General features: G+C 38.2%; 1 protein-coding gene across 2 annotated transcripts in view; it reads right to left on the bottom strand.

The window, feature by feature from the left end:
- The window catches only part of UGT8 (UDP glycosyltransferase 8), a 72,112-nt gene that overhangs the window by 41,407 nt on the left and 17,203 nt on the right, over nt 1-13,502 (bottom strand). For both annotated transcript variants that reach the window (XM_067558678.1, XM_067558679.1), the window contains exon 2: nt 488-1,311. In XM_067558678.1, coding sequence (XP_067414779.1) covers nt 488-1,309 — 822 coding nt within the window. In that variant the 5' untranslated portion in view covers nt 1,310-1,311. The remainder of the gene's footprint in view (nt 1-487; nt 1,312-13,502) is intronic.

The raw sequence follows: 13,502 nt of genomic DNA, 5'->3' as shown, positions 1-13,502 counted from the left end.
AGAAGACAATAATTTATAATAGAAGACATACCATCATCATGAGATTGGCAATAAGATGAGGTAGGATATTAATGGAATCTCTGTATGTAAATTTATCCATCTGATCACATTTATCTCTCTGCTACATTCATTTGCACTTGGCTAAGACTTCCATTTCTAACAGCCAAGCTATCATACATTGTGGTCCCTCTGCTGGATCATGAAACATCTAATTCAAAGTAGGAACAAGCATAAGAGAAGTAGAGAACATCTACATGAAAGACCAGCTTTTTATGCTCTGAATTTCTATGTACAAATCATTTCCCCCCTCCCAAAGTATTTCCAATTACTATAACTATGCATTTAACACACAAAAGAAGTTTTAAAATGTTAAGATATTAGGTCACCATTTAACTTAAATACATTTCAAATTCATTAAGAAATAACACTCATCTTAAGGATTGACCGATCTATTATAAAAATTGCCATAAAGTTCAGCAAACCTTACTTCTGGTAGAGGACTGGCTGGTTTGGTTAGGATTCCTCCCACATAAACAACATTTGGTAGCGTGGGTCTTGGAAACTCTAGTGCTATATCAGTACACAGCATCCACAGGCTGGAGTCATGAACCAAATCATACATGGACCGCTCTGGCAGCACCTTGTGTTTCTGCATTATCCTTTCGTATTTCGGCAGAACCAAAAAATTGACTCCAAATCTTGAAACCAGATAAATAACAGTGTTTTTAATCCTCTCTAGAAGGTTCATATGATCTGTGAGAAGTGAGTTAAATTCTGGAACATAAGATAAAGGAGCTGGAGCACCTACTTCTGCTGGATACCAAAGGCCAGTGGAAAAAACAGCATATTTAACATCTAAAAGGTGAGCTATAACAAACCCACACATTTCATTAGGATCCACCAGCAACAGGTCGAATTTTTCCTGTTTCAAGACATGCATTAGGTTTTGGTTGCCCACAATCATGTCACAATTCTTTGAATAATGATCTAGGATGTCAAACAGTTCCAATGCTGTCAGCCTCCCAGAGAAAATATTCCTCATTTTGGACTGAAGAAAATCATCCGAGGTGCTGCTGTTAAAGATCCCTGGGTAACGTTGGAGTCTATAGTGATTAGATGGAGGGATGTGTCTGCCCTCGGAGAGGAGGAACACCGTCTGATGGCCTTGCTCATGCAAGGCTGAGGCCAGGGCCTTGAAAATATACAGATGGCTTTCAAACATAATTGGCGGCACAACAACGATTTTGGCAGCCCGTGCTATCCCGACAGTGCCCCACAGGAGAATGAAAACTGGAGTGTAAGACTTCATCGCTGAAATGACAAAGAAAAAAATATTTTAACAGATTTCAATCCCACGTGTTATTTAGAGTTTGAAAAACAAACATTACTTGATAACATTGTCAAGTATTCGCCATAATAACCTTTAGTATCATTTTATCCCAAAGTCTTTTTAGTACAGTCACTGGGAACAAGATAGCCACTTAGTTAGCTGCGGAAAGAATCAGGTGTAGTGTTTAGTTTCTTCTTAGGCTTTAATTTTTGTTCTCTCTCTTTTCCCTTCCATCTGGCTATACAGGTGGGAAAGCAATTTCTTCTGATACTGATACAGCCTCCTGTATTATATGGCAGGAAAGCTGATGAGAACAATGCAGCTGGTACCCTCCTGCAAGATACTGTGTGCATGGCTTCTGAATTATACATGCTATCCAACCGCAAAGGGAAACAAGAACTTAGAGTCCTCTGAAACTCAGATCATCCTAGATTTTGGAGCACAAGTATGCCTGCCATCAGTTCATTTAAGTATTTTGGATGAATGCTGCGTTGCCTACTTCATGGAGAAAGGGCTTCTAAGGCCCAGGCTTGCACCTTTTAAAGCCTTCTGCCCTTACAGTCTCAAGGGATGAGTCAGTATCACCAATCTTTTTTCATCAGTTTCTGACTTTCTTCCCCCTACCCCACCCATAAAGCACTGCAACCTTCCTCTGGCAAGCCCGGACAATGTCCCCTCACCCCATCCATTTCAGGTGCAGTATGGTCAGTATCACTAAAGGATTCAAAGACCTAGAGGCTAAACTCCTCTGTTTATCCACATAACAGGCACAGTTCGTGCAGTAGCACTACAGCCTTCCCTACCAACATGACTCAACTCTGTATCTAGGAGCACCATCTCTGCCAATGCACTACTGACTCTCTCAGTTGAGAGTGCCATCAAATGTAATGGTGAATTTTGGGATATGCACTCATTACCATGAGAGCAGCAGTGCCTCTTGTGTGTTTCCATTGTAAACTCACGTTATCAGAGTTGCCCATAGCCTTCAAAAACTTTCACCTACATTTTCCAGGCCTGGCCTCTGCTGAAGGTAACTTTTTTTTTCTTTAAGTTTCAGACAAAAATGATTCAAATTTTCTCAGTACATGGAGAAAATAAAAAATCGTTTTTCATACACATATTAATGTTATCTTTTTAACAAAGCTATAGTCCAAACCATAGCCTTCCCTGAAGCAGAAGTACCTTTTGAGTGTTGCAAGCAAAACTGGTTTTGATGTGACTGAATACTGAGCCTTTGAAAGTTACATTTTGCATACGAGTACAATTGTTTTGCTTGTTTGACATTTGTAGTAATATGCAGAGTTGAGATGTGCATGTTTGCATTGCTAACTTAGGCCTTAATTGTTCTTAATTATTTCACTCTGCATGCTGCTGCAAATGTCAAACAAGCATAACGATTGTATTCATGTATGAAGTATAATTATAAGCATGTGCTTAAGTCATCCTTACTTGGGTCAGCATTTAAGCATATGCTTAAGTCCCATAGACTTCAGATTGTACAAAGGGCCCAGATTCTGACCATAAGTGGCCAATAGAAAATTGCTGGAGTGTAGGGGAGTTTCTTGCAGGCAGAAAGCCAAACCCTGGGTTCTGCAGGGAAAAAGGGAAATGAGAGAGATGGTGTCACAAATGGGAAAGACAAGAGATAGGGTGTCCCGTGCCACTCCTCTGATCCTCTGTTAGCACAAGGAGACTAGTGTAGAGTGATTCACAGGATTCCATGATCACCTGTGCCAAGAAGAATTTCAGACACCGAGGAGGATCTGTCCCTGTATCTTAGTACACAAGCATAAGGGGAAAGAGTTAATACTGCAAATGGAATCTTTGTCTCCTAGCTTCTGAATGCTTAATGGTGTATGATATTATAATTCCCTTAATATAAGCTAATTAATTTTTCAATGTTATACAGATCCACAAATAAACATGAGATAGCAATGTCTTTGGGTCACTAAAATATGTTGTGCATCAAAAAAGGTACCCCAATTCTCCCTTCACACCTACATAAATGGTCTGATTTTCAAAAGTTGTGAGCACCAAGTAACTTCCAGTGACATCAGAAGACTAACACAAGGCCTATGCACTACTTAAGTCCAATTTTAAACACTATTTTGAAGATTTAGGTGGAACATAAGCTTTGTACTGCTATCCGTGTAGTCTTTGTGTCCACTATTATCTCATGGATGCATCTGCCATAGATTTAAGTTTTCCTTGAGAGGAAAAGAGCTTAACACAATAGTTATCACCAGCAAAGAAGAACAGGATACACAAAAATGTTTTTCTAATATTCAATTACAGAAACTATGTAAAACAGTGACTAAATTGCAATAATTGTTCTTATAATGGCAATTGCTTCTAGAATGGAAATTTTAATTTAATTTTATCTTTTCCTCGTTTTCTTTTAGCTTGAAAAACCAAATACTCACCACACTATTTTGTGATATAAACCATAACAAACTGAGTTGTTAAACATGTAATTAGCTGATCTTCTAAAACAAAACCACACACAAATTCTGCTTGTGCATAAATCTGCAATATTTTGGGCTACAGCAGAGGTCTTCAAACTAGGGCGCACCCTCTTAGGAGGCATGGAGGAATGTTTGGGGGGGGGATGCAACCAGGTCTGGCCAGCCCCCACAGGGCAGGGAGGGAGCACTACCCAGTCCCACTCTGCCCTGAGCTCTCCCCGGAGCCTGGTCACGGCCTCTGGTTCCAGCTCTCAGCTAAACCATGGCCATGATTCCTGGCCCTTGCCTTAGCCTCTGGTCATGGCATCCAGCCACGGTCTTGAGGCCTGGCCCCCAGCTCAGCCCCTGGCCCCTTGTGGCCTTCAGCTGACCACAGGCCCCCGACCACGGCCCCATTCCCAGCCCCAGCTGGGGGGCAGAGCGCGGACAGGGATAAGGGGGGGTGCAGAGTAAAAAGTTTGGGGACCACTGAGCTACAGGTAGAGGAGTCCCTCCTTTCAATCTGAGTTCCTCTGCTCTCCATGCTAGGGATTATTTCATTTTCTCTGGAGCCCCAACCTTAACTACCAAGGTCTGCAGAAGGTACTGGATATCACTTGGGAGATCACTGATTGAATCTCAAAGAATCACTCCCCTGACAGGCTCACTGTGTCCTCTATGTATAACAGAGGTTGCTTTTCATCAGTACTGATGGTAAACCAATGTAATTGCAGTATGAACAATCAGATGTGTCAAAACTTTGGTGGCTGCTCAGCTGCAATTCTGGACAAAGATGCAGTTCGGGGATTGGTACATTTGCCTACCCTGGTCTTGAAGTTGCATAGTGGGACCTTGGTCAGCTGAAAGGGGGCTGTCCACATTGGTAGTGTTCTGAATTATAGATGAATTCAGAAATTTTCTGTGGCATTGGTGAACAAGTATCTCCTAGTGTAAAAGTAGTAATGTCATTAAGTTCCCATATTGGATGCTTAGGAGGGTTGATGCTAGAATTTCTATTCTGTTTATTCCAATATCTTAGGTAAAGAACTTCCACATTCCTTCTCTCTTTTTTTTTTTTTTTTCTTTTTTTGGGGGTAGGGGGGAGTTTGAGGACCAAACAAAAGATGTAATAAATATTCTTTTTAAAGTCTCTCTCTTCTGAGGAGGAATCACCTTCGTGGCCTGGGTTCTAGGAAGAGATGCTAGATGGCAGTCTTAAACCTGAGGCAATTCTTTATTGGACAAAGCAGAATGAGTTTTCTGATGCGCACTCCTCCCTTAAGATTTCTGATTCCAACTTGTATGTGTTCAATTTTCCTTACTCTTTCAAGAAACACACTCTTTCCCTGATCCTTGAGGGCAGGCTTGTCCACAGAGCAAATCATGCTAACACAGTTTTGTTTCCAGTGTTCCAGAAGTACTCATCTCTGAATTGACTTGCCTGAATCATCTGGGCCATTGCCTTTTTCTGGAGGACAGATTGGTTATTCTTTTCTCAGGTACTTATCACAGCTTTAGAGTTGAAGGAAATAGTGATTCCTATCCAATGATATGGAATCTTTTTTGAAGATATCCTTAATGATGATGATGATTTCTTCTTTAAATGCTTTTCTGAGTTAGTTCTGGGGTGACAGCTTTGACTTAAGATTCTGCAGAAAATCTTCTGCTTTGGAAGGTAGCAGTAGCCGCCCACAATTTTTTTTTTTTTTTTGGTCTAGGTGGGGGAAGATCAAAACTGCCCAGGTACTGAGACCAACAGCTGTGATAGCATTCATTGCCATAGATCTGGAGCAGAATCTAATGGTAACCATGCACATGTCAATAACAAATAATGAGCTATGGAGGTCTTATTCAGAAGGCTTCAGATTACTAACCCTAAAATGGGACCAGCTTCTTGCTCTCATGCTAGCACCACGCTGGAAAAGCAGATGGATGGAGTAGCCTTCTGGAGTGAGCCCACTGAGGCTTCACTGTTACTTTTCATGATGCTTCGATGGTTCTGTGAAACATGATATTTTGGGCAAAAATCTTTTTGCAGATATGAGGTGTTTGTATGCTCCTGTCACCACTGTTGCATTAATTTTGGACATTTAGATAGGACTAGGAATTTTCTTACTGGATTTATAAAATGCCTCATTTAGTGTGTTAAGGCATTCCCTCCAGTGTCTGCTCGCATTCAGATAATTGCCTCTAACTTGAATTAATTCTTTCATACAGGAGGTTGGGAAGCATGGTTCCTACCATTGAGGGAATAGCTATTAGTGGTCCAGTGTATTGGCCCAATCTGACCCACATATTTCTAGCTACAAAAGTTCTTTGGTTTCAATAGAGGAAAAGCAATGGGTTGAATCTTGAGATGATAGAGGAATCCAGTCCCACTGTCTTTTGCTGTGTTTCTTTATATTTTTTTTCTGAATCTGCCATTGTATTGGGTTTGGAAGCAAGAGAATCTGAAATACCTGAGAGTTCCAGGTATTTGTTTTTTGTCTGATGCTTCCTCACGAAGCTGGAGCATTCAAACATCTCATCAAGTATTTGCTGGGTGGCTTCCCAGGAGCTGATAGATGGAGGGAGAATAGGTGAAAACATGATATGACCAACCAACTGATGAGTTTCTGGTTGGTCGAACTCATATATTTTAATTTTTTTTCAGCAAATTATGCAGCTATCCCGCAATCTGATGAAAGATGATAGGTTCAGGCCCAGATTGCCAGCTGGGGCAAATTGGCACAGTTCCATTAACTTTGATGGATTAACAGCTGGGGATCTGGCTCCTTACAGATTATAAAAGCAAATAGAGTTTTTTGGCTAGAGTAGTCAGGAGGACATTAAACAAAAGAGAATGGTAAAAAAGAGTGAAGGTATGAGCACTTATATAGCACAGAATCAAGATGTTGACAACAAAAATAATGAAGGAACCAAATGATATGAGACAAGAAATTCTTTAATTGTCTAGACACCAATGTGAGGAGCCTGGATAACAAACAAGAGGAACTGGAATTGCTCATTTATGAGCATAGATTTGATCAAGCTGGTATTACTAAAACCTGGTGGGATGTTAAAATGAATGGTTATAACCTATTTAGGAAGAATCAAGTGGGCAAAATGGGAGAGGGAGTGGTACTCTGTCAAAAATGGCATTACCTATTTCAGAGTCACTGATAACTCAGAAGAAAATTATCCTGAATGTTTAGGGATCAATATCCCTAACAGATAAAGTACAAGATGGGGTATTAGTTGGTGTCTGCTACAGACCACAAAATCATATAAGGGAGCAAGATGACCGACTCCTTATGCATTCATCTGTAATGTATAAGAGAAAAAGCTGCATGATTGGTAACTTCAAGCTGAGTGACACATGCTGGTGATTTCCTGATGCCAGTACTAAAACATCCTTGGAATTGCTAAATATTATAGATGACAATTTCCTAACTCAAAAAGTGTTGCAACCACCATGGTGGAATTCTATATTAAATCTTGCCTTGACAGATAAAGAGTAACTGATCACAGAACTAAGAATTAATGGAAGCCTAGGTATAACTTATCATCATTCACTCTCATTTACAATGTGCAAACAGAATAAAGTCCAAATGAGCAATATATATACTTGGTACTTTAAAAGGGCCAGTTTTACAAAGCTGAAAACAATTGAGCCAAATCAGCAGAGAGGAAGAACTTAACCAGAAAAATGTAGTTGGGAATTGTTTAAGAACACTTTATTAGATTCCCAAAAAGCCACAATTGAGGAACAGGGCATAGTGGTTAAAAAACTACCTTGATTTACACAAAGGAAGTGATGGTAGATATAACAAATAGAAGAAAAGGGAAGTGGACAGTAATGAACATAAATCAGAAACCAGGAATTGTAGGAACTTGATAAGCAAAGTAAAGGGACATAAGGAGAACCCTGTATACAACAGAGTTAAGGACAATAAAAGAATTATTGTAAGTATACTAGGAACAAAAAGAATCCTGACAAAAGTATTGGTCCATTAATGGTAGAATTATCAATAATAATTCTGAAATGGCAGAAGTGTTCAATAAATAGCTCTGTTCTGTATTTGGGGGGGAAGTTGTAGTCCCATCATATGATGATGATAATACTCTTTATACACCAGAAGGATGTTAAACAGCAACTACTAAAGTCAGACATTTCTAAATCAGCATGTCCAGATAACTTGCATCCAAAAGTTTTAAAAGAGCTGGCTACAGGTCTCACTGGACCATTAAGGTTGATTTTTCAACAAGTCTTGGAACACTGGGAAAGTTCCAGAGAGGAAGAAAGTTAACGTTGGGCCTATATTTTAAAAGGATAAAGGGGGTGACTCATGTAAATAGAATCTGTCAGTCTGACATTGATCCTGGGGAAAATAACAAAGTGGTTCATACAAAACTTGATTAATAAAGAATTAAAAGCGAGTAATGTAAGTAATGCCTATCAGTGTTGGTATACGGAAAAGAGACCCTGTCAAACAAACCTATTTCTTTTTATGAGATTGAAAGTTTGTATGATAAAGGTATTAGCGTTGATGTAATATACTTAGACTTCTTTAAGGCCTTTGACTTGGTACCATTCATTTTTATAGAAAGTCCAAAGTGATATAAAATCACCACGGCGTACACTAAATGGATTAAAAGCTGTGTAACTGATAGATCTCAAAATGTAATTGTAAATGGGGACTCATCATTGAGTGGGTGTGTTTCTAGTGTGGACCTGCAGGAATCTGTTCTTGACCTTGTGCTATTTAATATTTGTATCAATTAGTTGGAAGGAAACATAAAATCATCACTGATAAAGTTTGCAAATGACACAAAAATTGTGGAAGGAAGATGACACACCAATGACACAGAGTGACCAGGATTTCTTGGTCAACTGAGCACAAGCAAACAATATGTGTTAATACAGGTAAATGTAAATGTATAGATTTAGGTACTAAGAATGTAGTCCATATTTACATAATGGGGGACTCTATCCTGGGAACCAGTGACCTTGAAAAAGATTTTGGGTGTTGGATAATCAGCTAAATACGAGCTTCCAGTGTGAAACAGCGGACAAAAGGGCTAATGCAATTCTTGGATGCATAAACAGGGGAATCTTGAGTGGGAGTAGAAAGGTTATTTTACCTCCATATTTGGCACTGGTGCTACCGCTGCTGGAATACTGTGTCCCAGTCTGGTGTTCACAAATCAAGAAGGATGTTGACAAATTGGAGAGGGTTCAGAGAAGGGCCACAAGAATGAATAAAGGATTAGAAAACCTGCCTTATAGGGACAGATGAGGTCAATCTATTTAGCTTAACAAAGAGAAGGTTAAGGAGTAACTTGATTACAGTCTGTAAGACCTTACAAGGGGTACAAATATTTAATAACAGGGTTTTCAGTCTAGCAGAGATAGGTTTAACATGATCCAATGTCTGGAAGATGAAGCTAGACAAATTCAGACTAGAAATAGGGCTTAAATCTTTAACAGTGAGGATAATTAACTTCTGGAACAATTTACCAAGGGTCATAGTGAATTCTCCATCACTGATGATTTTAAAATCAAGATTGCATTTTTTTTCTAAAAAGATATGCTCTAAGAATTTTGGAAGAGAAAGTTTTATGACCTATATTATACAGGAAGTCAGAGTGGATGATCACAATGGTCCTTGCTAGTCTTGGAATCTACAAATGTATTAATCAATTCTTCCATAAAATAGCCAATAATAAAATCAATGATTAAATGAACTTCATCTAATAAAATTAGTATAAACATTTAGGATATAAACATTCTTATGGTATTAAATTACCACGTCTGTTAACATATTTATTACACATAACACATGGCAGCATAATATTCTAATTAAGAAAGAAACAAGTGTTTACATTTTTAACATCAATATGAAAGAAATGTAACAGAAGCTGAAGGGCTGGAAGAAGCTGGGAGTGTTCAAAATTGATTCCACACTCATCTCAGTGAAGAGGAAAATACAATACATAGCCAAAGTGAATATTTTTTCCACATATTACGTTATGTATGTACTACCAAACGCTACATAAATTAAGGCTGTAATTCCATCTGAGGGTTATGGTAACACAATATCACCAGATCTCCTCAATGAAACTGAAGTGTTAATATGTGCAGTGTAGAGTACCTTAATGCTTGTAACACTATTTGTAGTAAACAAAGCATTATATTTCTTTTGAAGCATAAAAAGAATCAATGAAAAATAAAATGTGATATAAAACGTAAAATCCACAAATTGCTCATTCACCTTTTTTTGAGCAATGTACATTAATATTGCAGCAATGACACTATTCCTCCTTTGGAACCATTATCCAGTCAACACAAATGCAGAAGAAACATGATACCTTCATTATTAGTAGACTGCTTCTTTTCAGAATTGATACAATAATGTTTCACAAAAACTTCCATTGCAATTGATGACCTTTGTATGGTAACAATAATATATACATACTACCTAACAGAAACGTAAATATTAGACATAAGGGACCATACTCTTGGTCCAAGAGAGATGCCCTGAGGTAGGTGATGATTTCCCCCAATAATGGAGAACCCTTAGGTAGGATAGAGCTGGCGTGAGGGTGTACCAGAACCACGTCAGAGCACAAAGGGCTCTCTGCCTGATCTGACAGCACAGCTTTCCCAAGGAGACTGCTGCAGCAAACACAACTAAGATGAACTCTCGAGCTTCCCTAAATTAAACCAGATGCAATTTCAGCCCATAGCCAGCTCAGGATTAGAGGAACCGAAAGGCTTGTACTCCAGCACAGCTAAGAATCTGCACCAAAATGTGTAATACCACTCATCAGCCTGCAAACCAATCAGTCCTGAAAATATCACTGTTAAATAATAATATTTATTATTAACATTATTTAATATTTTTATTATCATGATTAATTATTATTATTTATTACATTTTACAGTTGGGGGAAATTCAGACAGAGGGGTTAAGTGACTTATTTAAGGCAACAAAACAAATGATTGATAAGATTGGGTTAAGCCCAGCTTTCAGTCCCATGCTCAGTCCATTATTAGACCATACCGCTTCTCTTCAAGCTATTTGTATCATTAGCGTTCAGTGAGAAATCAGTTTTTGAATATGCTGGGCATTTCCAGCAAGTTTCTGAGAGCCTTCGATATCTGTTGACTTTGATGGGGTCTTTGAGGGCTTTCGGCAGTTAACTGGAGGTGTTCAGTATCTGTTAGGGCCAGGACTTACGGGTAGACACTGGGGTTACACACATGTATGTGAAAGCAGAAGTCTATCCTCTGGTGTAACTTATAGCAGCCCAAGGGCTAATCATAGTTGTGCTTGCTGCAGCGGTTTCATCAGGACTTGTTCAAGGCCAGCTAACCAGTGGTTGAATCAGAAACAGAATGGAGGAGCTCCTAGTTCCAACTCTCATCCTCAGGCCATTACCCTATGCCTCTTTCTCAAAAGTTAACTTATCTGACCAACAAAGCAGATTTGATCTAAATATCAACAGGCTGTTGTGTCACGTTGCTGAATACAGTAGAAGATAAGCAGAAAAACAAGTCTCTAATATTTCTTCTCTTAATTAAAAGGATCCATGAAAGAACACACATTGTTCTTCAAATTAGTTTTCAAAATAATTTAAAATAAAAGATTCCCTTTCCAGGAGTTTTCCTAGAATTTGCCTTCCTTTAAATAAGGAAAATTTGTGGGCCTAAACAGGTTGCAATATCCCCATAAACGAGAAGGTTAATAGTTATTTAAAATGAAAGTTATTTATAAATCTAGCATTGAATTTAAACCCTTACTGCCCCCAGCCAGCAAAGGAAGCAAGACTCTATTAAACTTGGAGTAGTATTTGTACTAAGTAGTTTCTGTAAGGGGGTGTGGAAAGATAAAGTTAAATATTGTAAAAATCAAAAAGTTAAACATTAAACCCTGCTAACAGCTACACATAAAGTAAATGAACTACATAAGGCCTTTCAAATGGAAGAGATTGTGAAGGTTTTAATGGTCTGTTAAAACAAACTAAGCATAAACACAGATGGCTGGTAGATGAACAATTTTTTTTTCTGTAGACCAGACGAATTCTTGGATTTCTGAATATTTTCTTTATAACAAATACTAGAAACAATGACCTTTTGAAATTACAAAACACAAAAACAATCAATCAAAAAAACTATTCCACACACACCAAAAACTGATAAAGCAGGAGCTAGAATTGCAATAACAATTTTATTGTCCTTCAATCCACTGCTGAAATCAAACTCAGCCTCCAAACTTATAGCTTTGATCAACACAGACAGACCCATTCACCTGTGCAGAGCCACAGTGAAGTCAAGGAGGCCTGACATAATCACAGAGGTCTGGCTCCATAGGGCAAGTTGCAAAATCTGGGTCTTGGATCCTGTTCTTGCACTTCTGACACAAGGTAAACCCCGAAGAGAAGTCAGTAGGAGTTTTGACAAAAAAGGAAGTGTCTTTCATGAACTGAAGGTGGCCTGTTTGTAAATATTACCGGCAGCTAAACCAGGGAAAGCACTGTTAATATTAATGCTATTACATTCTATCTTCTCATACTCACTCTTCAAACACACTAAACAATTGTATTGATTATTTTTTTAAATCTAGCCAGCAAGAAGTGAAACCATGGATAAAAAGGTGCCCTCCATATTAAGTAGTAGGGATGCAATGGCAGCAAAGGAGCAATCTTTCTAGCCATGGAACTCTCATCACCTTACAAAAATATTTTGAGTTATTTGCTACAATTTAACAGATACCAGAGCACATAGCAGCAGGTCAATAAACTAGATTTTCACCTCTAGAGACCAGGATTCAAATCCTGATTAACAATAAATTTGTTAAGCTCTTCTTAAAGCTAGTGGACATGTCTCACAAGATACTATCCAATTACAAAATAGAAAAAATTGAGATTTACGTATATTTTCATAAGCAATGTTAGGTTGGAGATTACAGCCACTGCTCTGGAAAAGTTCTGAGAGATTTAATTATTTGAATCTTTCCTCCCACCTACAGTACTGTCCTTTCTCATTACCCTCTAATCTCCTATTTAAAATGAAAACTTCAGCGCCAGGAATATAATTGTGTTTGTGGAGCTGTTAAAATCTTTAGGGCTTTTTATTCAAAATTTTGAAATCCAATTGTATTTCCTAAATTAGATCAGCTAGAAAAGGGAAAAAATAGTATTGATTGGACAACTGGCGAAATCATTAATGTATTTATTAGACTTATATTTTTTGTTAACAACAACATATATACATATCAAGATTGTAAATCTGTAATTTCCAAACATAGGGAGTGGATCTTCATCATACATTTTGGTCCATGTTATAACATATAAAACAGGCCAACGGCTGGAGTATTGCAGGTCAAACTGTTTTGTATTACCCATGGGTACACAAAGTCAGAATCAACATCAGGAAATGGAACTGCTAGTTGTGTCATTCACGCTACAAAAAACAAAACTGTAAGCAATGCAATGTCATCACTGCTGGCAGTTCCACTTTCTGAAAGACCAGTGACAGCAAAATGCTACTTTAGGAGGTTTTATACTAGAGCATATACACCACGCTGTAAACCAGATCATAGGTAAAATATTCAGCAAGGGACTGAAAGTTGCTGATAATGTTATTGACCCTTTTTAAAGCACTTTGAGAGCTACTGATAAAAAGTGCTATATAAAAGCTAGGTATTATTCTTGTTGTTATGACTACTATTAATAATAACATT

The sequence above is a fragment of the Emydura macquarii genome, unplaced genomic scaffold, assembly GCF_026122565.2.
Source record: "Emydura macquarii macquarii isolate MOO-44397 ecotype Brisbane River unplaced genomic scaffold, CSIRO-AGI_Emac_v2 contig_2171, whole genome shotgun sequence".
Taxonomy (NCBI): domain Eukaryota; kingdom Metazoa; phylum Chordata; order Testudines; family Chelidae; genus Emydura; species Emydura macquarii.
The sequence above is the reverse complement of the archived record's forward strand: the minus strand, read 5'-3'. Positions and strand labels throughout refer to the sequence as shown.